General features: G+C 40.7%; 1 protein-coding gene across 1 annotated transcript; it reads right to left on the minus strand.

Annotated features, from left to right (window-relative positions):
• Positions 1-16,216: 16,216 nt before the first annotated feature.
• Positions 16,217-17,899, minus strand: LOC147639335 (12-oxophytodienoate reductase 7-like). Its single transcript, XM_086793938.1, has 3 exons — positions 17,808-17,899; positions 16,947-17,640; positions 16,217-16,875 (listed from the first exon to the last, which is right to left on the minus strand). The coding sequence occupies exons 2-3, from the start codon at positions 17,041-17,043 to the stop codon at positions 16,217-16,219; spliced, it is 756 nt and encodes a 251-aa protein (XP_086650064.1). The 5' UTR covers positions 17,044-17,640; positions 17,808-17,899.
• Positions 17,900-18,457: the final 558 nt, after the last annotated feature.

The following is an 18,457-nucleotide window of genomic DNA, read 5'->3' on the forward strand; positions in this document are numbered from 1 at the left end:
CCCTAGAGGTGCAAGATATTGTGGTAAGATAAGAATGCCACATGTAATATTGTATGGTGTGTGAGTGTTGACCAAAAGAGTGGAAAAGGAGTTGCCACATGGATGATGATGTGTAAAGTGGGATAAGGCTAGAAAGCCTATATCATTGTATGGTTCATTTGTAATATGCAATAGAATTGAGTGTTGAGTGTGCTATCTCTCTCTCTCTCTCTTATGGAGTATCTAGTGTGGTAGAACCCACCTTAATTTCTCTCTCTCTCTCTCTCTCTTATGGAGTATCTAGTTGGTAGAACCCACCTTAATTTTATGCTTAATCTTGTTTCTATATTACCATGATCAATCCCATTTTAGGATTATAAACATTGCGAGTGCCCAAGATGTGTGTGATTGTCAAGTAGAAATCCCTTGTGATTATTACGAGTGTTGTGCATGGGGATATACGGACTGAAGATGTTCCTGTGTGTGTACACTCCTCCATGTGATTACTTTAACTCTCTATTCTCTTTGACTCTTATTTCTACTTTATTTGACATTTACCTTTCATCTTGGTTTTGGGAAATCAAGGTCATTAAGATTTTTTAGCATCCCTCTTTGAGTTGATGAGGGTTTTGTACTGCCTTTGAGTCCAAATTGGAAATAGCAGGTGGTGCCACTACAAGGAATCGGGCTTATACCCGCACTCTTAGCCGCTAAAAATGACTTGTGGAAAAAAAGTAACGGGCCCGTGTATTAGCGCGTGTATCATCGCGACCAGAGACATGCGTGTAAAAGCGCGTGTATAGGAATAGTCAGACGCGTTGATACACAGGCGTATACACGCATTCTGTCAGTTTAGCTGCACTTAGACGCGCTGATAGGAGGGTGTATACATGCGTTTGTCAGTTTAGCTACGCTTATACACACGTATTTTACAGATTATCCGCGTATATACACGCGACTCTTTGTAGAGTTGACGCGTCTATACACGCGAACAGAGAGCAAAAAAAAAAATCCAGAGAGTGCTATTTGGTACCTGAATGCTATTCCAGCACTCCAGCACCCAATAACACTCTGGATTTTTTTTTTTGGGTGCATTGGACCATCCACGAGGAAGATTTAAGACAAGAACGACATGAATGCATACATTGTCAATACACGATTCAAGACAGACATGAATGCAATACTATCGATTCAAGACAGACATGAATGCAATACTATCGATTCAAGACAGACATGAATGCAATACTATCGATTCAAGATAGACATGAATGCATACATTGTCAATACACGATTCAAGATAGACATGAATGCAATACTATCGATTCACGATTCAATATTACTATCAAAATTTTATGTGTACACATATATACAAGGGAGTTCATATGTCGAAGTAGCCCATGGCTTCAGTTACAAAAATATATATACAACCACATCCTCAATATGGAATGTGATACTATAAGTCTGAGTACTACTCAGACCTAGATGATGACTCGGTGCTCCCTCCATGATCAGATGAGCTCACATCGGTCGGAATGTCTGATGAGTAGTGCTCACGTCCACCCTCTGCAATGGCGGCGGGTGGATCATCAGCAGCTTGTGCCTGTTCAAGTAATATATAGTATATAAGTATATATATATGTAATTCAATAAACCAAAATCATTCGTTTAGAGTTTTCAAGTACCTGTCGACCGTATGGTCTTATGGCCATCTCAAACTACGCGTCCGTAATACGTCCCTCAACTCTGAAGATGGCCCACGTGTCACGTCAACTATGCCGGTGAGCATACCGAGTATCGTGGGCTGTGGGCTTCCTCCCCATAACCCGTCGCTGTATCAGAATCAACACAATTTGTAAGATTAAAACAATCATAGAATCAATGAATTAAGTAAACAATCAAAGAAAGTGGCAAGATACTTACGAACTCTGCCTCCCATGACTCGACGCCGCCAGATCCGAAATGTGAAGATCCAATAGTCTCCATCTGGATTCGTCGTGCCTCCACATGCTGCTTGCTCTTCACGCCACCCTATACTCGTTTCTTTGCCTCCTTCCACTCGCGTTTGTGCGCAGTAGTGGCAGGTTTCTCGGTAGAATAGCCACCCGCAGCTACATTTAGTCCATCATCGTACGCAAGTTTCTTAAGGTGAGATCTTTTATTACTTAAGATCTCCCTTATTCGCGTCCTTCCCCATACATCCGAGAATGTCGCATGTGGGGATTGGGGTAGTGACTATGTACAGCATCTATCACCTCCCCAACTAATCGGCTATTTTGATCTTTAAATCTGATAAAATAATTTCTATACAAGTTTGATACTACCCCACGCATGTACTCCATTACCTCTTTCCCCCTCGCATCCATCACTATCCTGCCCCTATCCGTCACATCATAGCAGATCACTCCCTCCACCTCTCTCATCTTCTCCTTATCCGAACTGTCTTCTCTAACTCTTCTCCCTCTATCTCCTCTCTCACCCCGCCTGCCCTACTACCTCCCCCACCAAAGCACCCATCGCATCCTCCACTCCCACTCTTCCTACTGCTGCGGGCGGGTGGAGTCACGACTAGGGGATTGTCTACGTGACGGTGGCTGTGAGCCCTTACGTGACGGTGGCTCTGAGGGAGTACGTGATGGTGGCTGTGAGCCCTGACGTGACGGTGCCTGGGAGGGTGTGCGTGAGTGTGTCTGGGGGACAGGGTGTGTCTCCTCGGTGGGCATGGAAGAGGAGAAGCTGCATGCCGTCTCGTCGGACTCATAGGCATAGACAGCAGTGGAGTGACCTGGATACTCGCGGGCGGGGTGTAGATACCAGGCATGGAAGGAGGGGGATGGGCATACATTTACTCTGTAAGCTCAACTGGACCAGGATGGCATCCAAAATAATTTAGCATCTCCATCAGCCAATTACTGTACGTAAATGGATCGGATGAAGAACCTGGATCCATAAAGAATCTGCAAAAATAAAAGTATATACATGATTGCATCAAAGCACAAATGCAAGCTAGCACATATGATTTTGTGAAGGCAAGCCATATGCAGATGGGATCATCTCTCTGAAGAACCTGGATAGCAAGCATGGGTGAAACACAATCGCGTGTATAAACCTGTCAAAAAACATGTGTATACACCCGTCAAAAAACGCGTGTATATGCCCGTGAAAGTCTGTGCAGATAGCATACACGCGTTCCTACACGCGGCCTGCGAAATTTGTTTTTTTGAAAGAGATCGACCTCTGACAAATCGTACTTATAAAAAGCTCACTGTTGCCCACTGTCACAATCGTTCACCAGATGGCAACCAGAGAAGGAGAAGGACGGAAACAAATGCATAAAGGAAAGAGACAATAGCATAAACAAATGGAAGGAAAGAGACAGAACAAAGGACAAACTGACTCACCTCTGAAAAAGTGAGTCTTCTTTTTGGCTGGTTTCCTTCACCCGTGTGTGCTCCTTGTCTGCTCCTTGCACTTAGGTTTAGTGCTCTGTTGGAAGAGGCGGCGACGAAGGAGAGCAAATCTTGAGTTTGAAAATGTTTATTTGGAGAAGGCGGGTTATTTTTAGATATGGACAGGTCGTCGCATGTAAAAGCGCGTGTATTTTTGCTTTTAGAATAAATCAACCACATTTATACACGCGATTTTTAGGACATAGCCGCGTTTATACACGCGATTTTTAGAATTTAGCCGCATTTATACATGCAATTTTTAGAATTTAGCCGCATTTATACACGTGAAGAAGAGGATATAGCCGTGTTGATACACACGGTTTTTAGGATGTAGTCGCGTTGATACACGCGATTTTGAGGATATAGCCGCATTATTACACGCGTTTTTTATAGTTTAATTAAAAACTGATTATGATTTTGTGTTTACTCTTTTGTACATAGGATGTCATCAACCTCCTCAAGCAGTTCTGGTGAGGATGAGACAATGCGTCATCATAATCGCGATGTGTGGTTGGGACAAAGGATCAAGCGTATCTATAATCGATGTCAAGGATGCATTGTATGAGCGCGTCGAATTACCTTGAATCACATCTCCATGTATGGAGAATGGAATCAAACAGAGATACTGAGACATTAGTAGGATGTGGTGGTTAGTAAAAATTGCAAATCCAATGGTTGGATTTTTAATGATCTCTTTTTCAAAATTCTTCCAGACTATCAGAAGTCCTGCAAATATTAATAATCTAATTAGTAAAATTACATTTTTGATGTGAATCATCTAAAACGGATAGGGACTAGTGTACTTATAATGGTGCATCTATGGAAAAATAAATCGGATCACTCTAAGTATGGAAAGATCATTTGTTTATCATTTCATCATATTTTTGATTAATTTTAATTAATTAGACTAATTTATATTAATTTAAGTTATATTGGGTTAATTTAAGGGTAAGCGTATTTTCTATTATTTGCTTGATCTCATTTTAAGTACCTTGCCCCCCAAAATTTGCTCTCCAAGCATTGTCCCAGTCCAACATAAACTGGATAAAACTGGACACCCTGATCTTGCAACAACCCTAGTGCATAAACACCATTAAGTTTTTACAAATGGGGAGGCTTCTATTTATAGGAAAAAGTGAGCCTCTAACTAAGCAAACTGATTCTAGAATTTTCCAGATTAGTTTGGTCAATTTTTGACCATTTTTTGTTCAGTTTAGCTTACTTTTTGGATCTAGTTTTGAAACAGGAGAGAGGAGAGATGAAAATATCTCATTTTATTGATTAAAAATTGGGAGTAATGATGAGAAAAAGGCACCTACTTCATGAGGGGAGATCCCCACACTGAGGTGTCAAAATTTAGTTTTTTAATTCTTTTCTTTGGTCCTTAGTAGTCCACTCTTCATCTTATGTGAGCATTTACTCATTTTTGGGGGGTTTTTATTTTATTCTTCAATTTATCTCCTCCCTACACTTGGATTGCTCCTATTGGCCTATAGGAACCTTAATTGGACCATAATCTAAAAATTTCTAAAAATCTAGACCCTTAGGCTAAGGTCATTTATACCTATTTTCAATTAATTCCAATTGCACATTGGAAAGTTCTTTTTGAATTTCTATTTCAAGGAAAACCATTTTAAACACTAGGAGGATTTTTATATCCAAAAATATCTCAATTTTGAATTATCTCCCTCTAGATACTTTCTCTCTCCAAGCCAAAACAGGGTAAAATAGGATCTTTCTTTTATTTCAGAGAAGGGAATAATTATAAGATCAGAAGGGGAGGTTCTTACACATGCACACCTCTAAAGCTAGAGGGAGGAATCTTACAACATCAATAAGCAACATAATCATATTTAGTCTCTAAAACTATACAAATTAATTGTAATGTCACACTTACCATGTAATGTGTTATACTACTTGCCAAGGCTAGGCTTCAACAATTGATGCATAGAATATACCAACCACCTCCTAAAACATTAAAAAACTAGAAACACTTAGATACATCACTATCTCCATTGAGTACAATCAATGCCTACAAGAAAACTCACACAAAATTTCATGATTATTAACACATATGTGTAATTTAACACCAACTTTAACACACATTATTATTATTAACCAATAGTAATGCACATATTATTATTATTAACCAATAGTAAAACATATCTTACTATTAACTTTATTATTTACGAATAGTAATGCACATAACTAATATGAAAACATAACTTCTAGAACTCGTTACTCAATTGAACATAACCAACATCAAAACATTGCTAACCTCTATTTTTGTTCTCTGTTGCTGCTCTGTGTTGGCTCTGTGTTGTCTCTTCTCTGTGTCTCTCTGTGATAGCAAGATTAATGAAGAGGGAAATGGTTTGTTGGCTCCAAGAAAATGACACCAGAAAATCAAATCACTCTTCATTCTCTAGCTTTGTAGTGAACAAGTGCAATAGAACAGGAGGGAAATACAAACTATTTGGAGGTTTGGTAAAGTTCTTGGACAGTCAATAAAAAAATAAGTGAATCTATTATAAAACTAATATTTTGAGATGTATAAGATTCAAAAAGAGAAGAGAGAGGAGCAATATTTATAACATTATTTTTGCACTTTTCCTTGATTCATGGAAGAGAGAGAAAGCCCTTAGAGGGTCAGTTTGTGAGTCCAAATTTTTCCTAATGGAATATGAAGACAAGATTTCTCTGCAATACAAATTCCCAAGAAGAGCAGGATGGGTGTTTGCAAATATGTGCAAAGTTGAAAGCAAAGCGAGACACAGCAAAGACTATAGAAGAAAAATGTAAGATAAGTTTGAAGTTCTAGACCTTTTAAAGTGGCTGTGTTGGTTATTTTGAATTATTTTTTTATATTAAAAAAAATATTGACACTCTTGAATCTCTTTTGTAGTGCCCATTCTACATGCCTTGAAGATCCACAAGGAGCAGCAGAGCACAGAGCACCAAAATCTAGCAAAGCATAGGAAAAAGTGTTTAGAGAAGAAGGAGAAATATTTAGGCCTTGTCATTGATAGCATGGATAAAAAGAAAACCATGTTGGCTCATTTTATGCATCCTCCTAAGAATCTCAAGAGAAAAATTTTATCCAACTCCATGTTGTAGGAGCCTTAATTTTCAATGGTGTCATGTAATCAAGGATCTTTGTTAATTTTCCTAACATTCATAAAATCCTAATTTGACAATCACCATCATTCAAAACATTATCGGAGAATGCCAAGGTGAACTACCACCCATTCTCTACTTACAACTAGATAACACTAGCAGAGAAAACAAAAAACCAAGTTCTCGTGGCATACTAGAATATGCTAGTACAAAAGAAGATATTCAAGAAAGTCGAAATTGGGTTTTTGTTGGTGGGACACACACAGAACCAGATTGACCAGATATTTAGTAGGATGAGATCTATCCCATCACCACACGAGCCATACAACCTATAGAATTTCCTTTTTCTTTTCCCATTCTCACTTCCGTGGGTTTACGGGTATTGGGAATATCTGCAAAGATTTTTACCCATATTCGACCATTTATCTAGAAATGTCTGCTTGTAGCGCGACGTGCTACTTCAATGGTTTAATATAGAATATGACTGACTCTCAATCAAATTGGTAAAGAAAAGTGCATTTGACCTTCCATAGATCTCTACCTTGTTAGTGGATACATATGTTCCCAATCCCTCCATCAAAATCATGGAAGAAACATATGATTTTAGATGCTTTGCAACTAGCGAGGCCACTAACATGCCATAATTTTCATAGCTCAATGGTCATAGTTTTCAGTATCAATTTGGAATTAAGCAAGGGGAGGAACATACTCTCATGTGGTCCAAAAAATACTCAAACTTAGGGATCTTTCATATTCTCCCTTGTACTCGTCGACAAGGCAACTGTTGGGCTGTTTCTTGTTGCTCCATGTCACAGCACCACTCCCAAAGGAAAACATAAATCCACTCGTGGATCTCCTATCTATGATACTATAAGCCCAATCTGCATCAGTGTATTCAAATACCTGCAACTCCATACCAGCCTCATAAAAGATACCATAGTCTACTATAACTTCATGTAGTGCAATGTGCACCTGACACCATCCAAATGTGGCTTCCAAGGAACCTGCGACTCCATACCAGCCTCATAAAAGATACCATAGTCTACTATAACTTCACGTAGTGCAATGTGCACCATCCAAATGTGGCTTCCAAGGAACCTGCATAAACTGAATCTACAATCCAACTTTATAGTTCAAATTTGGCTTGGTGATCGTCATTTAGATCAAGCTACCCCACTATCTTTCTGTACATAGTGGGGTTCTCTAGCATCTCACCCGCAACTGCACTCAGCTGGCCATTTGAATCTAATGGCAGAGAAATTGGTTTACAACCAGCCATACCATATTTGGATAGCTTGTCCAATGCATGCTACCTCTGTGACAACCATATACCCTTGGCCATCGTAATAACCTCAATGCCAAGGAACTACCTCATTTCACCCGAATCCTTCATGTCAAATTTCTACTTGAGGAGACATTTCACACTCTCAACTTCCTCTCCACTGTCACCCCCAACAATCAAGTCATCCACATAGATTGTGATGACCATAATGCCCCTATCATTCTTCCACACATAGAGTGAATGATCAACATCTGCCACATGAAAGCCAATGGTGATAATATATTGTGCTATCTTATCATGCCATGCTCTAGGTGCCTGTTTCAAGCCATATAAGACTTTACGTAGCTTGTATACAAATTCAGGGTGACCCACATCTTCATAACCTGGTGGTGGCTCATCCATATACACCTCTTCTAGCAAATCACCATGCAAGAACACATTCTTAACATCCATTTGCTCTACAAAATCCATCCTTTTGATGCAACCACCACCATAACAACTCTCATGGTTGCCATCTTGGCAACAACAAGGCTAAACGTCTCCTCATAATCAATCCCATAAGTTTGAGCATTACAACCAATCTTGCTTTATACCTGCTAATACTTCCATTTGAGTTGTGCATTTTTTTTTGTACACCCACTTAGATCCAATAGACTCCCAAGTCCCAATGCAACATTTCTGCTTTCTCCCAATCTCAATTCCCAACAGCTTCTTCAAAACATGTGGATTCAACATCTTGCACAACATTTTCCATATATGCATAATGATGAGCAACATAACCATCATATGTCAACCTATGAATAGGTTTTTTGAATCTCGCTAACTTAAATTGTCCATGATCACTACCTGGTATTTTTCCAACTTCTCTTTCCTTTCTTACACTAGGTGTTCTAATAGCTGGAATCCCAAGCTCATCATCAAGACTCTGCTCTAAACCACTAGACTCTCCATCAACATAAGAATGCCCTGTAGAAATGTCAGGCATACCAAGAGGCTTACCACCTTCTCTTTGCCTTGCCGTGATGTACCAACTACATTTTCAAGACTAGTATTTTGACACAACTTGCCACTCCATGGTCTATTAACAGACCCAACACCAAATGACTCTCCAGGTCCACTTAATGACTGTGATTTCTAACTCGCATTCTATGCACTCACATTTCCAGTTACATCAACCGCAATGGCATCTTTTTCAGTAGCATACTAGCTACTCATTTCATCACACATAACATCTCTTCTTACCCTCAAGTCACACATAACATCTCTTCTTACCCTCAAGTCACATCGTGCAACCACAATGGCATCTTTTTCAGTAGCATACTAGTAGCTACTCATTTCATCACACATAACATCTCTTCTTACCCTCAAGTCACGTGTAGTAAGGTTATAGTATCTATATTCCTTTTTTTTTCAGCTGGCCTTTGGTCCAAGATCCTCCCATACTATACTAAATTTCACCGTCCGTAGGCAGTCGCCCGTAGTAGGTGCTTATTTATCCACCTGTAGTAGGCGATGTGTATCTACATGTAAATTGTCTCTGAATGCCATTATTCCACAAGAAATCAAAGAACTCATTGGAGAATTATTCTCCCCCTCCATCTGACCTTAAGCACTTCACATGCTTTCATGTCTACTTTTCAATCATCACTCTAAAATTTTTAAAATGAGTGAAATCTTCACTCTTCTCCTTCTCATGAAATACACCCACACTTTCCTTGTGTGATCATCAATGAATGTTATATATTACCTGCAACCACCCATAGACGCAGTTTTTACAGGACCCCATATGTCCAAATGCACAACATCTAGTACATTCCTGCTCACATTTTTGTCATGTGAAAATACATGCTTTGTCTGCTTTTCAAATTGACATGCTTCACATACTTTCTGCATACCATCAACCTTAAACTTAGGCAACCCTATCACAATTTCTTTAGACTTCATTCTTTATAGATTTACATGCGCAATTCGCTTATGCCAAATGTCTGTATCTGCAACAACTTCTGAACCCTATGCAAACATTACAACTTTCACTTCAAGCATATTTACATCTAGTGTAAACATTCTACCCACTCTATTGGCTTTTGCAACCAGCCTGCACTTGGCTTTAAGTCTTTGACATAACAACCATTAGGGTTAAAGCACACCTGCAAACCTTGCTCGATCATCTGGCCAACATAAACCATATTTGTTGTAATATTTGGAATATGAAGTACATCTGCAAGATATTTCACCTATTTTGCTGCCTTTGCCAATTTCCATGACCTCTTTGACTCCCCCTACGTCTGAAGTGGCCTCTTCCACCTGTGTGGTGTTGTTGTGATTCATGGGACTGTTGTTGGTGACCATAATTTTGATTACCTGTTCCACCACCACCACCTTGGCCACAGCCTCGTCCTCCACCTGCACTTGTGTAGAAGGCTTGTTGCTCTGAACTGCCTTTGTTTTGTGAAGATTGGTCTTCACCCAAACTCTTTTTTTCAATGATCAGCATTGATATCAAGTCTGTAAAGTTGGGGATGTTGTCCCAAGTTTGAATAGATGTCTTGAATGCCTTGTATTGTGGCCTGAGACCACATAGACATACTTCTACCTTATCATCATCATTAATAGAAACACCAATAGATGCAAGGGATTCCATAATGCCCTTGATTTTCAAGGCATAATCATGCAGAGACATGTTTTTCTTCTCCACAGTATGAAGCTTATTCTTCAACTGAATCTTTCGTGCCTTAGTTTTAGTTTCATACAACTTCACCGAGGTGTCCCATGCCTCCTTGGGTGACTTGGCATCCTGTATATGCCCAATCATGGTATCATGTATACTACTAGAAAGCCAATACATGACTTTCCTTTCTCCTTGATTTCAATCCTTGTATTCTTTTACATCTGCAGTAGTTGGATTAATCTTCGGTATCTCTAGTGCCTCCTCATGTTCACATTCAATGTAGTACCAATAGCCTTTTCCCCCAACAAAAAAATTTTCAATATAAACCTCCAACAACATATTGGGGAATATGGGATTTCCCACAAGTTTGGGACACGTGGTCACAAAAGTTTGGATTAACCATAACTTGAACACAACTAATCCAAAATGAGCGCTTTATAGCTCTTTAGATTCCATTTTTCAAGCGCTTTCCAACGATAGGTCATATGATAGGGTTTTGAGAAACTTACAAACATGTTATCCATGTCTCCTTTTTTAAGTATTCAAAAATGGGAATTGGAAAATTCCCAAATTCACTAATATGGTGTTCTCCAAGCATGGAAGTTGTTCTTGTCAAGATTCTCTATAACAATCTGGTTAATTCCATCATTTGACATCTTGTCTACAACACAAACTCACCAAAAACACCTCTCTTGTTTGTCTTGCAGCACAAACTGTTGTATTCTCTAGAGTGATACTATAGTGCACCTAAACTATCACAACCAGTGAACTCAATTTGCATACATACAGCCAATAGCACATGTAAGACCTCTTTGGAGTACACAAAGCGTCTGCACAACCAATCACCCTTCCTGTAGGCGAACAGAAAAATGGAGGTCCAGACATGCCCAAAAAGCATTTTTGGCCCGAAACATTTGGTCCATTGAAGGACTTTATAGTTACCCTACACCTCTGCCCCGACAAAAAAAGCTCCTCAATTGGAGTTTTTTTTCCGGTGCCTCCCAAAGAGCTCCCAACAAGGGTGTAGTAGTCAACACAAAGGAGTAAGAGTAGGTGAAGTTCTTACTCTCGTACCGCTTCCAGTGCTTCTCATATACTCACCGCTCAGCTTCTTTTCATGAACCAGGCTTTGATACCATGAAACTATGCAGGGAGGAAGAGAGCTTGAGCTCTTGCAAGCACACACACACTCACACGAACCCTAGAAGAAAACACACAAGAGAGGCTGAAAATTGTTCTTCTTCTTCTTCACAACAAAATGGTTCTACCAAAAGGTAAGGGAAATACAACATAAGTATAAAAGTACTATGTACATATTCTCCATAATGTGAACACGTTAAGTGAGGGAGTTGGCAAGATAAGTATGTCATAACTACTAATAGCCGGTGGAGTTCAACTGTAGAATCACTGGCGAAGATCTATCATGCCAAACACGCCAGTGATGTAAGTGGCAGAAACGGTCACCTAGGCATATCATGAGTATCAACTTGTGTTGAGCTTAACATCTCAACACTAAGTGGAGAGTGTAATGCCCATGCTTCTAATATACTACGTGGTCCTTTGTGGAAATACTCTTCTCTTTGGCATTTTCATTAGCATGTGTTTATGTGATGCTTTGTGGTGACCTTGAGTATATTATATTTCTCATTGGTTACATCTCATTCTTATCTAAGTGGTTTCATGTGTTGCTCTAGTGGTGTGAGTTTGCTTATGTGTGACAACCATCTCATTCTTATTTAAGTGGTTGCACGTGTTGCTCTAGTGGTGTGAGTTTGCTTATGTGATAAGCATCTCCATTGTGTGATTCATTCATTCATTGTCAAGCTTAAGCTAACACCATGTCTTTTAACAAGGGTGTCTACTACGTGTTACAACCATCTCATTCTTATTTAAGTGGTTGCACGTGTTGCTCTAGTGGTGTGAGTTTGCTTATGTGATAAGCATCTCCATTGTGTGATTCATTCATTCATTGTCAAGCTTAAGCTAACACCATGTCTTTTAACAAGGGTGTCTACTATGGAGTATCATCCAATAAATCCTCCTCGAGATCATCCTCGTGATCTGAATCTATAGAATCAGTGCTCATATTTGCAGCTATGCATGCTTCTTTCATGGATAATCATGCCTTTGATGCTTACCCATACAAGCATAGCATAAGCCTTGATTCTTTGCTTTCTCAAACTGATCGAGAGTGAGAAGATATGTGGTCATTCTTCCTTGACACCTTTCTTTTAACTCCTACAAGAGTCTTTGTAGATGAATGTACACTAGACATGGATGCCTTTCCTTTTTTACCACTAGTGTGCCTGGAAGCTTCATAAGTAGGTCACATAAAATGAGACTTTGAACCTAGACCCACTGCGTGAATTCAACCTTTTCGACCATCTTCATAAACTAAAGCCATACTATAGTTCAAGATAATGTTTAACACTTCTCACGGGCGAACTAATGGACGAAGTTTATTATTTAAACCCAAGGAAAACTTATGAACCTATAAGAAATCTGGTAAAATTTATGGTATCTTCATAAGCACCTCTCAATACTTGTCTACATACTCCTAAACTATGAGATTCTTCTAAGAAATAAAAAACCAAGTTTCAAGCGCTCTACTCTGCTCATTTGGAGGCATAAAATTTTGAATAAACATATTTTAAACTCCTCCCAAGTATTCGAAATTGTCTTATTTTCCTCCACCAATGATGAGCCACATCCTGTAAATTATATGCAACATGATGGATTCTAAAGTGCTCATCCGTGATATCATATAAAGAAAGGCATTGCTCCAACTTAGAAAGTCACTAATCTACTAGATCAGTTGTCTGGAAAGGTAAAGTGCTAGTGTACTTTGGTGGCTTCAAATCTTTTAATGCAAGTTTTGGGTTTAATACATTTTTCAAAGTGTCCTCACGATTACCCAAGGGATGAGAATCGGAAGTGAGCAACAGGGACGGTTGAGGTACTATAGGTGTTATCATGGTGCAGATAGCATTCATAAATGAATTCATTTGCATGCATTTGTTGGCGAAGAAGGATGTCCTCTGGTGATGGTCGGGTAGAGTTGTCCAAATCCATTTTTAAATCACAAATATACAAAAAGCAGGGATAAGTAACCCCCTAGTGGTAAATATATTCAAATCAATATAGGTCGATGCCATGGAGAGAAACAACTTCAAAGATCGGGCCAAGAGCTTCAAGAAACAGTCCACCGAAAAGAGGAATTTGTGGCCTAAAACTCTACATGTGACCCACCTCCAAGAAACATTTGAAATATGACCTTAGGGCTTTGATATAAAAAGAGAAAAGAAAAAGAAATCATGGTTTTTTTTTTCTGTTCTGCGCTGCATTGTCGGCGCGAAGCTTGACAATGGTGGCTTGGCTTCTACTTTGTGGTGTTGACGAAAGAGGGACGAAAGCAGCATAGGTTTGGCTTCTTGTAGAAAGAACCACCCAAGGCTTGGCCACACGACCAGCAGGCGACGGCCAGTGGTGACCACGACTGTGGCGACTTGCTGTGTGGCTTGGCCACCAAACAAAAAGGTTAAGCCACACTCTAGTGTGGTGGCAAACCTCAGCAACAACCGTAGCAGCACGGCCGACCGATGCAACAAATGAACGTCGACGGACGCACGGATTTTAGACAGCGTTGACAGAACTAACGAAAACAAAAATGGCTGCAATAGCGATGATGATTCTCCTCCTCTTAATGCCACCTCAAGAGAGGCTCCAATCTCCTGCAAAGCTTCCCCCATAGCCAAAATCAAGGATTAGGATCTGATACCAAATGTAAGATCTCCATGCAAGGTAGGCAGGGTCCCGGTATCTAGCCTCATGCAAAAAACATGAGGGAAGAAGAAGAAGAACTCAAGAATAGTAAAAAATAAACCTAGGTTGGCATACCATGTTTAACAGCCCAACCATTATATATACCATTGAACCTGGGCATCCAATGTGTACCGTACTGGCCACACAATACACATGTACCCGTGTGTCCCTGCTGGTATCCCATGCTACACATCATTGGGTCTTTGGCCTACAACCGTCAGTTCACACTTATTATTATAAGTGATGATGTGCAATAGTATGCCGCCATTGGTTTTCCCATGCAACTTCTGAGTATCTAACACATTATTGGTGTGCAAATCCCATGTAAGAATGTACGCGTCCCATGTGTTGCCACGTGTAAGGGTCGTAACACCTACCTTGTTCAACCTTGTCCAATACTTCCTCATTATAATCATCAAATCATGTTGTATATTGCAACAACCACCTCTTAAGTTGGCATTGAGAACAGAACAAGTGCAGCTTTACCTAACCCATGCTACAAAATTTTCAGCTATGAAGGAGTTTCTAGGAAGAAGAACCTCTCATGCCACCCTTGCACCTATGCTCCAACAGCCTCCCACCAAGCGTATACAATTACGAACCCTATTGTTTTCAGTAACGTATGTATAATTATTATAGAAGCAACGTATGCACCCCATACATATGTCAAGTACTAATCGAGCATGCTAACTACGGCCATGGCTTATTGATTTACCTTAAAACATGCTAATCTCAACTATATTATTGGGCTAACAGGTTGTCCATTTGCAAAAGAAATAGTTTTTCAAGATGATGTATCGCCTTGATGGAATGAAAATTTGCAACACCAGAGAAAAAAAGATCACATCTTGATATATGCACCAAAGCTTGAGCTAGCCACGTAGATCTTTCATGCTAGTTTTCCATTATCTTCAACCTTACTATTATACTAGATGATAAAGCTAACCCCCTAGGTTAATTCAAGCCCACTAACCCTAGTTAGTCACTAATCTTGGTTAGTACGGGGCTGCAACACTTCCACTAAACAATGCACTTTTTTGATGCTATTCTATGTGCATATATGAAATGACTTCAAGCAATGTATTTGAAGAATAGAAAAAGGAGTATGGTCACAAAGATCTTCCTTTTTTGTGTATCATGTTTATTTAAATAGATACGTTTCTTGCTAATCAAAAAGTTGAAGCATATATAAACTATTCACAATTCAAAGCATATGCCAAAACCTTTTCATTCTTGTACTTTTCAAAATAAAAGTGATGCAAGTACTAATCCTTATGATGTCTAGGGACAATTAATCCATCGTCTCCTCATGACCCATAGGGTCATGCTCGTCTCAATAATAACCATTTGGTTGGTCTTGACTTTGCGGCGTGTCATTTGTTTTACTTTCAATTGTAAATGTGATATTGTTGTATAGATTTGTCACATCTCTTCTCCAAATCTTATCAATACAATAATATTTGATAACAATCTTCTTGCAAATCATGACTAACACTACCCACATTTTAGTTGGTTTTCTTTTCTCTAATTTGCTTACTTCATTCACAAGACACATATCGTCACATAGCTAGAGGTTATTTTTTAGCATTTATCTTAAAATTCAATGGCAATAACTTGACGTTGTCAACATATATATTGAATCACATAAGGGTTGAATTAAGAGTTTGAATGTGTTTAGTAGGGTACGGTGTACCCTTGCTAGACTCTAGTGCTTTGCATAGGATTGTATCCAAATAAGAAAGCAATAAGCATCGAAAAAAGTATGGGAGGAGGACTCTTACATTGGAGTCATAGTCAACCACACGCGAAAATACAAGATAAAAATTCATAATATTATAACGGATCACTCATGAGGTTGAAATTATTTAGGGGCACGTGCTATCAAAAGCTCAAAACCTTCGGCTACGTGGCCACCACTGGCGTTCCGGGTGACCAGAGATCTCCGAGAACTCTGCCGCACGTGGGATTAATCTCGTCCGCCACCTCCTTGGAACTGAGCGCGCCACAGTACACGTAACCCTTCACCTGGTCATGCGTAGAGCGGTCGTAGACGTTGGGCTTAGCGTCGATAGCGAAACGCAAAGGTAGATCCGGATTGGAGATGAAGAGCCGCCCGTAGGAGATCAAGTCCGCCTCCCCGGTGCGGATAGCCTCCATGCCGGTCTCACGTGTGTATCCTCCGCTCGACATGACCGTTCCTTCGTAGGCCTCGCTGAGGACTAGACAGTTGCCTGCAGTGTCCTTCACTCCCTCCTTGGTATAGCGCGGCTGGGTCAGGTGGAGGTAGGCCAGCTTCATCTTGTTGAGCTCCGAGATGAGGTGAAGGCCAAGGGCTTCCGGATCGGAGTCGGTGGCGCCGAGGTGATCTGTTATTGGCGAGATTCGGATGGCGGTGTGCTCCTCCCCCATCTCTCCAGCTACAGCCTCCAGCACCTCCAACCCGAACCTGCAACGGTTCTCAACGGCGCCTCCATACTCGTCCGCCCGGTCGTTGATTCCGTCCTTGAAGAATTGGTCCACCAGGTAACCGTGGGCGGCGTGGATCTCCACCCCATCGAACCCTGCAAAATTTGAGACCCATTAGCCCTAAACCATCATTAGGGCCCTAAACGATGGACGCAGTGATCTTTACCTGCCCGGCGAGCATTCCTAGTCGCCTGCCGGAACTGATCGACAATCGCGTGGATCTCGTGGACTTCGAGGGCGCGGGGCTGTGAGTATTCCGTCATAACCCCGTCCGGCAGTCTTATGAACCACCCCTTGGGCACCTTCCGCCCAGTGGACGATAATGGAGGACATCCGTTAGGCTGGTAATCTAAAATCAGAACACAACTAACAAGAACAATATCCTTTAGGCTGGTGATCTGAAATCAGAAAACTATTAATCTGAGCTTAGATCATGAACTTACACCTCTACGATCTTAATAATCTACAAGCCAAGCCCCCCACATACATACATGTATGAGATGCACGGCCCACATGCCATAGCTGGCAGAAGATGATGCCGCCCTTGTCATGCACTGCTTTCACTACCTTCCTCCATGCCTCCACTTGCTCCTCGGCCCAGATGCCAGGAGAATGGAATAAAGGACAGTTTAGACAAGGTCTCAACATTCATTTGCAAATAAAGGGGATGCTTTTACTCTGAAGTACAGCAAAGGACAGCTAAATGAAGAAAATGAGAGACTTTGGGCCCCTTACCCAATGCCTTCTTGGGCGACAGCCACAGCCTCAGTGATTAACAAGCCCCCTTCAGTAGCTCTCTCGGCATAGAACTCAATATGGGCAGCCTGAGGGACGTAATTTAGTGCTCGGCAGCGAGTGACCTATGGAGCACAAAAAAGAGGAAGTAAATAATCAGAGCCATCCCTTTTAAGCACTACAGTCCCATTACATGAAAAAGTCATCACAGCATCAGGAAAAATTATGCTTGATGTTATAATAGTCATACTGAACGAACAATCACAAAATTAAGAAGAGAACTTTACAGCACCTGTGAGAAAGCTGAAATCCGCTCAGGCTCAAGGGTGCTAAGAGGTTGCTGGAGATGTCATCTTTGCAGTTGTAGGATCTGGCTGCTCGTCGGCGCATGCTGATCTGTTGTTGTGATGGAGAAGATGAGATGAAATGGGAAGGAAGGGGGGGGGGGCTGATAATTAGTGGTGCTCTAGCCTTAATCACAAGGTGTATTAGCTCTATAAATCAATTCTGATGCTGCGAGAAGGCTTTTCGGATGTGGAAATGTTTGAGATCCCCAAGGAGCGAAGGCATTTTATACATGAAAGAGGGAGAGGAAGAATGGGTTAAGAGATTGAAGACCCTCTACCGTGACGTTGTCTGGGAAGTTTCCCAGCCGTGCAGACTAGGCTGCCGCAGCACACACGGTCGTTGGTCAATTCTAATTCAACAGTGAAAATTATTCCGAATACCAATACAATTGAGACCATAGTCCTCTTCGATAAAGCAGCAAGTCTTCGTGTTAGATGAGCTCACGCCTCAGAGACCTTAATGGTCAACTACTGCTGCCTGTAGCCTCTAGCTGTGGCTGCTGTGCCCCAGCGACCAGTGAAAATCCATGGCCACCACCCTAGTGACCGCTGTCCCGCATGAAGCTACGCAATCACAACATCAAAATTTTCAAAG

Source organism: Cibotium barometz, chromosome 4 (genome assembly GCF_041138505.1).
Source record: "Cibotium barometz isolate CiBa-2024 chromosome 4, ASM4113850v1, whole genome shotgun sequence".
In the NCBI taxonomy this organism is placed as follows: Eukaryota; Viridiplantae; Streptophyta; class Polypodiopsida; order Cyatheales; family Cibotiaceae; genus Cibotium; species Cibotium barometz.